This window comes from Neltuma alba, unplaced genomic scaffold, assembly GCF_004799145.2.
Source record: "Neltuma alba isolate B1F8T4 unplaced genomic scaffold, ASM479914v2 tig00011898_pilon, whole genome shotgun sequence".
In the NCBI taxonomy this organism is placed as follows: Eukaryota; Viridiplantae; Streptophyta; class Magnoliopsida; order Fabales; family Fabaceae; genus Neltuma; species Neltuma alba.
Window position 1 is genome coordinate 4,387 of NW_021636496.1, and position 13,859 is coordinate 18,245.

At 33.1% G+C, this 13,859-nt stretch overlaps 1 protein-coding gene across 1 annotated transcript; it reads right to left on the reverse strand.

Moving 5' to 3' along the window:
* Positions 1-1,630: 1,630 nt before the first annotated feature.
* LOC114719199 (heterogeneous nuclear ribonucleoprotein A/B-like) lies at positions 1,631-7,684 on the reverse strand. The gene is made up of 14 exons (XM_028904656.1): positions 7,512-7,684; positions 7,175-7,351; positions 6,942-7,031; positions 5,986-6,051; positions 5,835-5,900; positions 5,595-5,680; positions 5,414-5,459; positions 5,161-5,215; positions 3,854-3,930; positions 3,509-3,648; positions 3,309-3,435; positions 3,128-3,232; positions 2,269-2,409; positions 1,631-1,992 (listed from the first exon to the last, which is right to left on the reverse strand). Exons 2-14 carry the CDS (start codon positions 7,193-7,195, stop codon positions 1,930-1,932), a joined length of 1,083 nt encoding a protein of 360 aa, XP_028760489.1. The 5' UTR covers positions 7,196-7,351; positions 7,512-7,684; the 3' UTR covers positions 1,631-1,929.
* Between the last annotated feature and the right edge of the window lie 6,175 nt (positions 7,685-13,859).

The following is a 13,859-nucleotide window of genomic DNA, read 5'->3' on the forward strand; positions in this document are numbered from 1 at the left end:
AAGAATCCTGATATTTCATGTTTTGATTATAAACTTCCCTGCCATTAAAATTACTGTTAACATTAACGGAACTTGTCATGTCACAATCTTTATATATTTTATTATATATCATATCAATTAAAAAATAATATTTGACATTTGACATGGTATTTGAAATTTTTTCTAAAAATTTAAAATGAAATGATTAAAAGTATAAAATACTTTAAAAAATATTTAAAATATTTATCTAATCATGTCTTTTTAAATGAAAAAAAATAAAATACTTAAAATTTATGTCAAATGATAAGTATTATTTTTTTAGTTGATATGATATATAATTAAAAAAAATTTAAAATTTTAACATGACAAAAACTGTTAAAGTTAACAGTAATTTTAACCACAGGAGAATTTATATTCAAAACATGAAACGTTAGGATTCTTAATTTAAACTTTTAAAGATTAGAGAGATGGTGTGCAACTAATTCAAAGTTTAAGGAAGTTTTGTGTATTTTAGTCTTATATATATATATACACACGCACGCACGCACGCGCGCGCGCACTCATTTTCTCCTCAGGGCAAGTCTCGAAAACTTGAAACACTTCGAGGCTGTCATACCGCATCTAAGAACTAAACCAAGTAATTTGTGCGGTTAATAACCTTTCGTAATTCAAAATTAACTGTCTTAACACACTTAGCTACCATTCGCACTTTGTCTTTTGTTACAAAACTACTTCCACCGGTTCATAATATATAATATAAGATGTTAGTTGAGTTTTTTTCACAAATTAAGGAATATTTTCAAATTGACAAGGGTTACATATTTTATTTTTGTTAAAGAATGGGATTAGAAAATTCCTTCTTCTCTCTCCTGTATTTAAAATTACCTCTCCTTTTTGTAATAAAGGATAAAGTGAAAGTATATCATTAATTAACCTGTCAACTTATATTTTAAAACCAAAATTTTCTTCTAAAAATTTCTTATATTATGGACATGTGGTAGTATAATGCATTTCCCATTTATGAGTCACTTGTAGGAGAGAAAAATTATTTTTAAATGTAAATTACTTGTATGATAATAAGTTTTTTTCTAATTTTACCTTTATTGACTTAAATATGTGAAAGAAAATATAAAACATATTTTTCAAATACTCTTCATTTAATAAGGGCAAAACGTTAAAACAAAAAATAAATCTATTCAATACATTTCATAATTTATGAAATTGGGGTACAAAGGATATGCAAATAAAAACATACTATAACGTTTCAAAGTTTAAGATAATCCACTCAGATAATAATATTATGAATAATACGGGTTTTTGCAATTTTATATATTACCAGGACAGGCCAGACTTTAGATAGTAATATGCTTATACGCATCCATACCATACAAAACTCATGTACGGTTTACATTGAATAATCCTGCCTATCATCTTGAATAACACAGTGGCACGAGGGCAGAGGCACAGAACTGCGACAATCAGATTTTGAGCCTAGCGATTGGTGAAACGTCAAAGGTTCCTTCCTGTTTGCAATTAACTTGCCTTACGAAAGCAGGCATGATTCATGTTAATTTTGAAGAGCAACGCTTCTTTTCTCTGCATCCCATTCCCCATAGTCGAGCAATGCAACCAATCTCAATCATTTTGCAGGTGAAAATAACCATGAAATCATCGAATTCATAAAATTTAAAAGTTAATCACATCGATATAATTTTCCCTTTGAGCTAGGGGCTATAATAAGAGAACATATAACAGTAGACATGCCTGCAAAGTACATGTTACAGACGCCAATCCGTTTTTTCACCACGCGTTCCATTACTGTTAACTGAATAAGTTAATAAAGTAACAACAAAGTGTTTATCTGGATGTTTACAAAAGAGAGGTCAATCCAAACCAACGGAGCTGATGGTAGAAAGACCACTAATTGTTGAAACTCATGCTTCACGCTCCTCAGTATGGCCTATACCTCCAATCTGCCCTCGATGGTCTTGCACTTCCAATTCCATAACCCCACTGCAAAACCAAATACAGTGCCTAAGTCCAAAACATGCACTTTAAATTCAATAGTCTTGTGCTTTAGCAGATCGTTCTGATGCAAGGTACACTTGCACCAGCAGACAATTAATTGAATTTTACATAATTTACACAAAAGTATACAAATAAAACTGAAGTCTCCATCAAAACAAAGCTTTGTACTTAGTTCAATGATTCGATCATAAAATCATTGACGTACAGACATCATCGAAGTCTAGTTCAATAATTCGATCATAAAATCAGTGATGTACTTACATCATCGAAGTCCAGGCTACCATACATCCTCCCATAGGTGCGCATAGGACCACCATATCCCCCAAAAGTATCCACACTGCTCATCATAAAATTCGAACTGGGCCCAGCATCATCAAGAGGCGTGGCTGAATCTATAGCAACCTGCATATGCAAGTTTGTAACTCAAACCATGCATTGACTACACAGGGAATTTAGAGCAACACATGATTCAGAAGAATAAATCTGTGAAACCTCCACATGTGCACGTGCATGCATCATAAAAAATTCACCACTGGAGCTGACATTGTGATGTCAAAAAAATCCACATATTCGAGACTGCTGTAGGTCCATTTGTACTGGTGAAATCTATACATATATCATGGGCGTCTTTGCTCGCACGCAACCATTTTTTCATATTTCGTACCATCTATGCTATTCTATATAATCTATCAAAGAAAGTAAGATAACTGGCACAGTTCATTACTATAGGTTACACTTTCTAAGGTCAAATCAAGTAACATATTATCATTTTCTAATTGCAGTGTTATTTTAAATTTTCATTTCCGGCAGAGGAAAGTTATTCTACTAATTAAATAATTAAATAATGTCATACTGTGCATTGTGTATTGTGATATAATATCACCTAGACCTCTAGGTAATAATCGGCACTGAGCTCCACCCTTTTTTTTGGGCCAGGGGGGGTGTTATTTCCAGACACGGATCCCTTAAAACATCATCTTAAACACTACGTTCAAAATTCACCTCCAAAAGGGGGGTGGCGCAGAGAGAGAGAGAGAGAGAGAGAGAGGCAAAACAGCAAACAGAGGACTCCTGTAGATTTAAATAATGGCATACACAGAACTAAATCCAATTAAAGTACCTGGTGTCCACAAATCTCATGAGACCTCCGAGAGACACGATCTGCTACACCATCTTCAGCAAAAGTTACAAAACCAAAACCTCTATGGCCTGCTCTCTTGGGATCCTAGAACCAACGAGACAAGCAATAAGTCATCTTTCAAAATTCACAAATGCTTTTGTTTCTTAATAAAATTTCTCACCTTTGGAACATATACGTCTAAAATACGGCCAAACCTTCCAAAATACTGGCGAAGATCATCAGCTGTTGCTTCAGGGGGAAGGCGGCCAACAAAAATTTTTTTGCCCATTCCACGAATGGGTTCTCCCCTAAAAATTAAAACAACAAGGCAATCAGCAAGTTATAACAACTGGTCAACAACATGGGACACTGCTTCCATGCTTACTTCCATAAACTGGGCCAGGATGATCATACAAAGTAGGAGCACCAAGGGCTGCATATCTAGTTGCTGCAGATATATATGCATTGTATGCACCATACCCTCCCTGTGACATTCTGCCAATAGGCCTGAAATCATCTTCCTGACAGGATAGAATTAAAGTTAATCAACTAAAAAAAATCACACAGAACATTACTGATGATCAGACATCTTTCTGTGAGTAAATAATGGACTTGTGCACATTAAAGCAGTTTCACAAACTTAAGGCAGCAAAGTTTTTCCTATCCGGCCATGAAAATACAGTTAATCAGAATTTTGCAGCTCCTTTTAACTATACAAAATCTTGCCTTTGGTGTTGCCCGATCAACAACCACAGCAGAACCTCCCAGTTCATGAGTATCTGCCATTAAATTCTCCACAGATTCTGCAACGCAAAAAGATTCTTTCAGTGCTTGGTCCATCTTCTCAACCATATTTCTAAGGAAAGACTAAGTTTCTCCACGATGTCATGAAGGCCATGAAAGTTTTATTGATGACACTGACTTCCAAAGGGTGCCCCGAGAGACATCAACACAAGACAAATCTACACTTGAAAGAACCAAAATACAACTTCTTATGCAAACCATGGGTTTAATCCATCAAGACTAAAAACTGATAACCATTATAAAATTGTAAACTATAAGCACATTTAAGTCACAGTTATTTTATTTTTAATTTTTAAATTATAAAATATTTATTAAATTTTTTAAATTATGTTTATACTTCCCATCTTTATTTTTTTAATTTTATTGTTGTTTGTTCAGTTGAAATATTTTTGTATATTTGTATTACAATTTATTTCATAATTAAAATTAAAATAGAATATAAATAAAATTATATTATGTTAATTAATTATAACTAGTTCACCCACAGGCTCTAAACTCTAAACCGGTGAGTCACCAATTCAATGACTCGCAGGCTTTTAATACCTTGCACTGGACAGAAATGACATACTAATGTTTTTCACGGACTTTTGAATCCACACACCTAATTACAAATTTGACATCGAGAAAACATAATGAAGGGCCATAAGGAGTAGAACCAAGACTTCTAATAAATGCCTATCACTAGACTACAAAATACATTATTATCAACCTAGTACCGATGGGTAGAAATTACGGAATATTATTCTCTATCAACTCCATCCTGCCAGGTAAAACTTCTATGAAGCTTTGCATGCATATATTTGAAGACGAGTTGTGTCACCCCGGTCTCCACCCTTAAAAAGACTCTGGGACACTTCAAGAAATTTAGGAGGATTTCAAACCCATCCCCAAAAAAAAAAAAAAAATTCCCAGTAACTTTCTCCACTTCACTTCTGCAGCAACAACTCGTGTGCCTATCAAGCTGACATTTAAGCAAAACACAAATTACCTTGTCCTTGGTTTTGTATTTTACCAAAAACAGATGTTCCCGCCTTATTAACTATTAAATTACTCTCAAATTTCTCTTTTTGCCAATGTTTATCAAAATCCAAGAAAATTGCCAAGATGATGTTTAATTATTAAAAAAAAAAATGGTGCCATTATAAATTTATAAAATGCAAACAGCTAAAAGCACAGCTGAGAGAGAATCTTCTTTTCCTTTTGGGCAAGCATGAGAGAGAATTAGGTACCTGCATTAGCAAAAGTTATGAAACCAATTCCCCGGTGTGATTTTGAGCCCTGGTCCTGTATGAACAACAAGAAGCCTTATTCCACTAGCAGAATTGAAATAAATCATGATGCATCCTCTCAAAAAAGGAAAAAAGAAAGAAAAGAAAAGGACAAGATCTGTAGGGCAATTGAATACACACAAATGTTCAAACAATAAAGTGCATACATAAACGTATGTATTAATGTGTCTATTGATCACAGGGACAGAAGTACCTTTGGCATGTATAAATCTGTTATCTCACCATATTTCTCAAAATGACTGCAAGAAGGAAAATCGGAATGAGAGTAATGCTATAATATTATCACCTCCTGATACTAATTGATACATTTAAAGAGGATACAACAAGGCAAGGAGAGTCTTATCACCCATTTAATGAAGAAAGAACATCCATACCTTCTAAAAGTTGCTTCTGTTACAGATGGTGGAATCCTGGCCACAAAAATTCTGGTAACTTTCTTCACTGGTGCCCTCATCTCCTCCTTCAACACGAAGGCACAATATCAAGAATAAGTAAATCTTTATGTCCATGGAATTATACAGACATAAAACAACACAAAAATTGAAAAGAACCAAAGCAGGCTAGAAAAAGTAGAAACATAAGATTAGAAACATAAATATCAGTTAGAAGGAAACCTTTGGTGTGGCCACTTTGACTTCCAGCATCCTATTGCCAAGAACATGTTCGCTTGATAATGCTGTCTGCAGCCATAATGTCGTCACACTGAAGACTCAGCACATATGCATCGCCAGCTATAAATATATGTAAACGTATATAAATCATTACCTTAGCATCATCAACTGATGCAAATGTAACATATCCAAAACCACGAGACCGGCCAGTTGACCGCTCCTAAAATTCACAAATACTATTAGTAAAACATGCGTCCAGAAAATTTCAATACAATAAAAACAATATTTTAGGATCAACATTAATTGATCTATAACTCTATACTCCAACTAACCCTCTATAAGACAACTATGCTTGATCACCTACGAGTAAAGCCATAAAGTATAAGACTAGCTTATTTTCTGACTTCTTTTACTACACCAAGGTTATGCATTTAAGTTCCATTCTCCAATCTTCACCAAGGAAGTACAAGTATCCACTTGTCAGTTGACACTAAACTATTAGAATAGAATTTTTGGCCTGCCTTTACAAGAAAATAGAGCATGGATTACACCAAAGCAGATAAATCAGCTTACACTTCCAATGGAACTCAGGTGCATTGAGGTAGGAAAAATAAAATTTATATTCAAAATTTTACAGCAAGGAAATCTATGTTAAAAGTAAGGAGGATGATAAATTGTTTATCAGATTGCTTAAGATTTCTTTGGACTGAGAGAGGCCTAAATTTTACTAACCAAGAATTGTAATGCAGTGAAAGGTTAAGGGGACTTGCTTTTATTGCACAATTTATTGGTGAGATCAATTCCCATCCAGATTCCAGGATAAATAAATACTATGGATCATCTCATTTGGGGGAAAAAAACAATGAAAGAAAGAAAAGAAAAGATCCATAATCAATCAACCTTAGTTCATACAGGTACAAAGTGTATGAAAAGAAAATTTAATCAATATAACCAGCTAATATTAACAAATAACAAATAAAATAAAATCATCACGTTTAACTGGGTCAATTCAAGGTTAATGGTCATCAAACACATATGCCATAATAATACACAGGAGTGCTTAAACCCCGGGTACAAGAGAGAGAGAGAGAGAGACCACAAGGGACTGACCTTCATGACAATACAATCTTCCAATTCACCAAATTTGCTCATATAATCTTTCAACCCCTCAGTATCGACTTCCCAAGGAATACCCAAAACCTGAGATGCAGTTATGTGATTACAGCAAAGGATTAACTAATCAAGGAAACATAGAATTAAAAAGGGGGGAAATATGAGAAGCTTTAGCATTGTAATTTACGGGTAACATGTAAACGCAAACAAACTGAATGACAAGGACTAACCACAAGTTTTCGCTGCTCCATGAGGAAATTCGACAAGATGCAAGGACAGAGAACCGACGGCAGCAGGGGGAGAAATTCCTAAAACATTTAAAAATAGAAAAATTCTCTCCACCTTCTCTCTCAGCTCAGCACTCAGCGTTCTCACCCCTCTCTCTCTAAATCTCTCACACTCGCCCCCTGCACATAATAAGCACACTTCTTTCTCACACACAAATTTCGTCATCATATACCAAATGAAAATCACCTTTGGAGCCTGGAGTTCAACAGCGATTGAATTACAGCTCGAAGAAAAAAAGACAAAAATACAAGAAAATCTTTGGATTGCGCACTCACTAACCTTGGGAAACCTGGATATACCAAAACCCTAGAGCGCAGATCTCCCTCTCTATATCCCTCTACCTCTCAAGCTCGCGGGGCTCGGCGCCTTCTCGTGTCTCAGAATAGGATGCCCTCTGCACGTTCCCTCTAGGGCGAATTCGAACGGGATTATGGGATTGGGATGTGGATTTGGGTCTTCCGGCTTAATATTGCGTCGCATATTTTCGCGGATCCCCCGTGACCGAATGATTAACCGGATCTCCTTCATCGCTCGTCATGTGCTTCTATTGTTTTATTCTGTCATTTTAAAACCATAAAAACAAAAAGAATTAAATAATTAATTATATAAATTTCAAAAACCTAGTTAAATTAATTGCCTGTAAAAATATGTTTTGTTTTTTAGAGAATTACAATGAAGTCCTAAAAAAACATAATTATCAAACAAGCCCCAGAAATTATCATTTTCTACTTTAAAAGTTATCATACTGCTTATGTTGTTATTGAGACTTTTTAATAATTATGTTTTTTTAAAATTTTATTGTAATTCTCCTTTTTTAAAGATACTATCCCTGCTTCTAATTTTTTACTGGGAAAATAACAAAAAAAGTTAGAAATTACTAAATTCTAAATAAGAAATGTCAAACAAAATTTATTATCATTTGCAATTCAGTGTTGTTACTACCAAATAAAATATTATTACCAAATCTGATTTGTGATTTAGTAATTTTTAACTTTTTTATTATTTTCTCTTAGTTATTTATAAAGAATATATTTTAAAATATTCCTCCTTTTGATCATTTATCTTAAAAACTATTTGCATTAATAAATATGTGTAGTCAACAAGTATAATTTTAAAAATAAAAAATATAACAATAAAAAAATTAAGATTTTATATTCATCATTAAAGCAAATTTTTCTGGCGATATACGCAATAAATTTTCAATTAAATCGTATATTTAAAATTAAAATTAGTAAAAATATTTTAACATAGATATTTTGTGAAGACCGATCCTACTTCTATTCCCCTCCTTGCTTCAGTCTCTCACATGAATGGTTTGTTTTCTTAAGAAAGTATCAATAAAACACAAGACAATTACACTGAGTGCATGTCCCTATCATCAACTCCATATCATTTTTTGTCAATACATCATTTTATAAGCTCCCTTGGCCTTCCAATGCCATTCAAACGTAATAGTCGAACTCTCTGTGATGATTTTTCTCATGGATAGCCTTCAGCATACAATAAATTTTGTTATGCGAGGTTATTTTGGACCCAAAGTATACTTATTGCAAAGGTAACAAATATTTTGATGAGATTTATTTTTATTTATTGGTGTAAAATTTAGAATCATTATAGTTTTTTGGTACTAAAAAAATTGTTTTTTTTTTTAATTAGGTTATAGCTACCTCACTATCCGACCCTAAAGGGATTGACTAATCCGGAGTTTGCCTAGAAAGACGGGGTGAGATGTCGAAACCGAGACCTGGAGGCGAGTGCACACCTTGGACACCCTTTCTAACCACCAGGCCAAGCGACAGAGCTCAAAACAATTATATTTTATGTACAATTTTTTTTTTGGTAAATAGCGCGTGGGGACTTGGTAATTTATGTACTAAAATAATTATTTTAAATTCCTCACCGACCCCATCGTTCATTGTACCGTTGGCCAGTAGTCTCAAATTACATAATAGGGATACAAAGAGTGTGTGTGTACTTTTTGTGCCTTGTGATGTTCCATGCAAGTATGTGCTTAATTTATGTTTACGAATTTTATAAATTTCTTGTCACACCCGACGAGGTAAAGAATTTTGACAAGATTCTGGGAGGAAAAAAGAACAAAGAAAATCACTGCCAAAATAAATGAACCATAGCACATATATTCTGTTTGCTTCTTCCCCCCCCTCCTCTGGCCATAATAAACTAAGGTTAGGTTGTGTTATGAGAGACTGATCTTTCCTACTAAACCTATAACCCTTTGGTTAGGTTATGTTTTTCTTGAAAGTGAGGAAAATGCCCCTTTTTGTTTTTTAACTTTTTCGGGTATACGTGGGAGCGGGCTCGGCCCATAAGAAAGTCATGTCATTTGAAAAGGAAAATTAAAAGGTCGAAAATGTCTCCGTGTTGTTGGGCCACAATATATGCAAGTGAAAGGTTTGAGCCTTCTTTGTTGAGCTTTTTTTTTTTTGGGATGAAAACTGAGGATGAAGCTCAAGCCCACTCATTTCTCAAATTCTGACGACGCCGTGAGAGGAAGAATTTGGAGTGGCGGTAAAACTATTTTTTATTTCATGTGACTTTTGCAAATGTGTCAGTAGTATAATATGATTTTTATTTGGATTGATTTTTATAAAAATTAATTTATAAATTAAAACTTATTTAGATAAGTAATGAAAAAGTAAGTTTAAATGTAAAATAATTAAAAGAGTATTATTGTTTCAAACTAATTTGTCTGACTTATAAATTAATTTTTAATCTAGTGATATATATAAATATTTTAGAAAGATCATGTAATATAAAATATAATTAACTAATTTATTTAGCTTTTGTAATCTCTTCAAATTAGTTCATTGGGTCTTATATTAAGGGTTTGAGATAGTATATCATATGTATATATTTTGATAAATCTAAAAATAATAATAAATACAAAATAATTAAATTATTATTGATAAAAATAAATTATTGGATCAATATAGGACTCACTTAAATACTTTATCGCTTGACATTGGCAACTCCAAAAGCTCAAAATTTGGCGTTCTGCAGCCGCGACCAATTTTTAATTTTTAAAACAAAATTGGTAGTGCACCTAAACATTGCAAAAACTTCAACTCACCCCCACAAATCTCCTTTTCATAAATTCCAATACAAGTTTTCTCCCTCCAACGGCAATCCAAACAGCTGCAATATAGCCAATTATTTTTGCCATTCAATGTGATATAAAAATCAATTGAAAATGCATTTCATATCGGTTTAAGGACGCAAGGTGTCCCTGCTTTTTCAGGGTAAGAAGGGGTAGAGAAAATGCCTCAAGCCATGATTTTTTTGAGAAATAAGACGTGGTCATGATTTTTTTTACAGCAAAAACTAATTCTATAAAAATTATGTTACTCTTTCGGTTTTAAATATAAAACCTATTTTGTAGTACGAGACCCATATTTAGAACTGGAGAAGTATTATATTGAGAATACGAGTAAAGAAGAAGTGGTCTTAAATGTAGCAGGCGAAGAGATAGGCTGGCAACACGGTATAGCTAGGACGGACTTGGCCAAATACTTACATGGGAAAAAATTAAATTCGCTGAATTTTTGCTCTTATTTGGCTAGTTTGGACGGTTGGCCGGCTGTGCAACATTCAACGTGATGAGTTGTTGGCCTTGTTCAATACAGTATCAGTTAATTATTTGAATTGAATAATAAATAAATAAACTCAACCTTACATATTCAAATGCAAATAATAATAAAAATAATAACATGTCTGAGTTATTACTTGTTTTATCGTTATTGCTCTAGTTTGGTGGGCAATATTGCGACCATTGTATTATAGTGGACACCATATATATATATATATATATATATATATATGGATGTATGACTTCGTGATCAATCAACGTTTCATATCAATACACAAATGATTCCTAATGCCATTAAAAAAAAAACAAAATTAGATTAAATCCAAACCGTCGAATTTTGATTTGGAAAGTTCGAATTTGGTGCTTATCATTTGGGTGATGAGCATCCAAACTGAATCAAATATTAGTACGCATGGCAACAACACGTGCAAGGTCTGTGTTGGCGAAAGAAAGGTCGGTCAAATTAGGAATGATCATGCATGTTGTTTCTATCTTCGTTTCTTTTTTTTCCTTCTTCATTTTAGGTGGGATCAATCAGTGTAAGGTGAATGCACCTTAGCTTGCAGGATGAGATTATTGGGTGCGCCGCAAGGGATGAGAGTAGCGTCGGTGTACGTTCCAATTCAAAGAAACATGCATGGAGGCTTATCCCCATAGCTTGACATGCTACTATCTTCGGTTTTTAATATATGATCTTATTTGATTTTTATTTTAATCCTAAATATAAGACTGCAATCTATTTTATCTTTTATATTTATCTTTTTTTTTAAAGATAATGCTTTTAATAATAGTAGTTCTAGTCGATAAACTTGATTAGTAAGGATATTTTAGGAAAGATAATACATATTTATTACAAATAACTAACTTAACTTATTTTCTTAATTTACTCAAATTAGTCAAATAATTTTTACATTTAGAACTAGAGGTAGTAATATATAATAATAAGAGGGTATTGGGTGGGTTGATAATTTAGGCCAAGAAAATGACTAAATGAAACGGAGGGATAGGAAAAAAGGAGGAATGTGTCAGAGAGAGAGATGCAAATACAATGCACTGAATAAAAAGGGTAGGCATATACGTATAATCCAAACGCTCCCTCTCTCTCTGTTCTTTAGTCTTTATTCTTTCTATCATGCATTATTATTAATTATTAATTAAAAATCTCATCTTCCTGCCCCTTGTTGGGACCCTATTTTGGAATATCTCACATGCTCCGAACCTGCTAGATTTGGCTTGTCCATATCTAGCTATACTTCTCTCTCACCTTATTTTATTACTGTCATTTATAAAGATATGATAAAATAATACTGGAATACGTATATAGGGTATTTGCCGGGCATGATCCACCAAACATGAACACTCAAATAATTCGACCCTGCTCTAGGAGGCAACCCCTTCTCTTCTCTTGTGAAAGACTATTAGAGCATGATCCATCATTGGCTGGGTTCAAAACAGACAAGAGAGTAGATACAATATATTCTCTCTCCTTACTTGCTTTAATTTGTCCAATAACTAATGGATTTATGTACAGTTAGTATGTAGTTAATAATAATTAAAAGCAATTGATGATGATCCATGCTTCCTTTTAGTTTGTCGAGATCATTATCCCATGCCCATGCCCAAATAATGTCAAATATCTATTTGACTTGCTAGCTATTATTATTACAGGTAAACACATGTGGAATTAAACAAATGGATAAATGATATTTGTATGTCATATATGTTCTTGTGGTGCTCAGAAGAAATGAGACAGTGCAACATAGGTCGAGGAAAACCATTCTTGTATGTGATGGTTAGTTGAAACTAATGTAGTTAAAGACGTCTCACGCTCGGCTTGTCGATCGTGGGGTCTGATCTATCTACCACTAGGGGATACATTCTTTCTTATTTTCCGACCAATCACTATTCCTATTTCTATCTGCTCTATTTTAATTTAGTTTTATATATAGTGTATGAGTTTACGTATTTATTTATTTACATCTTTTGTGACGTAACCCAGCGCTAAGTTGAGGAGCCAATGAATCTTAATTCTTTTCCGGCCAATTATTTTTATTATTGACCTATATAAGAATTCCCTTACAGTCTTTTTAAACAGGTTTGGCAGTACGAAAATAACAACAAGCAGCATGTGTAACCCGAAGGGACTGGGAGAAACAAATTATGCTGACTTAATTACTCTCCCGTTGTGAAAATCACTACCTTTATACCTTAATATAAAATCTAGATAATTAATTTACGGATATTGAGGAAGTTGGTTATTTATCATAAATGGATATTTTTATTTAAGATATCCTTGTTAATTTTTTATATTGAAATTCAATTACCCTTGATAAATATACTTTAATATGTGTAATCATTAATGTTAAGCTTAGAAAGACTTTTTAAAATTTTTTTGTTATAGTAAAACTTCTACAAATTTTTTTAAGAGAACCCCGAGAGGGGTGTAAGGGGGAAAATGTGCTTACACACACTTTTACTTTTACTCCTCACACGCTTTAAAATTCATATAACAATTGTATAACTAATTGAGTGCTTTAAAAGATATTTAGATGCATTAATTTCTTCTTATAATATAATATTACATGTAGCTAAAATAATACTATTTTATTTTTTTCAAACGAAACATATGTTGCACAGAAAGTTATCGAAGTAATTTGACAGTATTTCATCGAGATATTGCGTGTGTTTGTGTGTGAGGGAGAGGGAGATTAGAGTAAAAATGTAACCTAGGGTAACTTATTTTTTATTAAAAAAAGAAAAGAAAAGGAGGGATGGAAGGAAAGGAAATTTGCCTTAATTAGTTAATTTCCTCATTTTGCAATACGCATGCATGATCTGACATGTAATCTTTAATCCAGGAAATGAAAAGAAGACCACTTTCCAATTAGAATTAGATGTCAACATAACATAGTTTACGTCGAATTCTTGCTGAATTAACTATAATTAATGCAATAAGTTATTGTACCATATATTGTAGAATGCACGACCGAACAAAACTCAGAAACCAAAAAGTTGTTTTG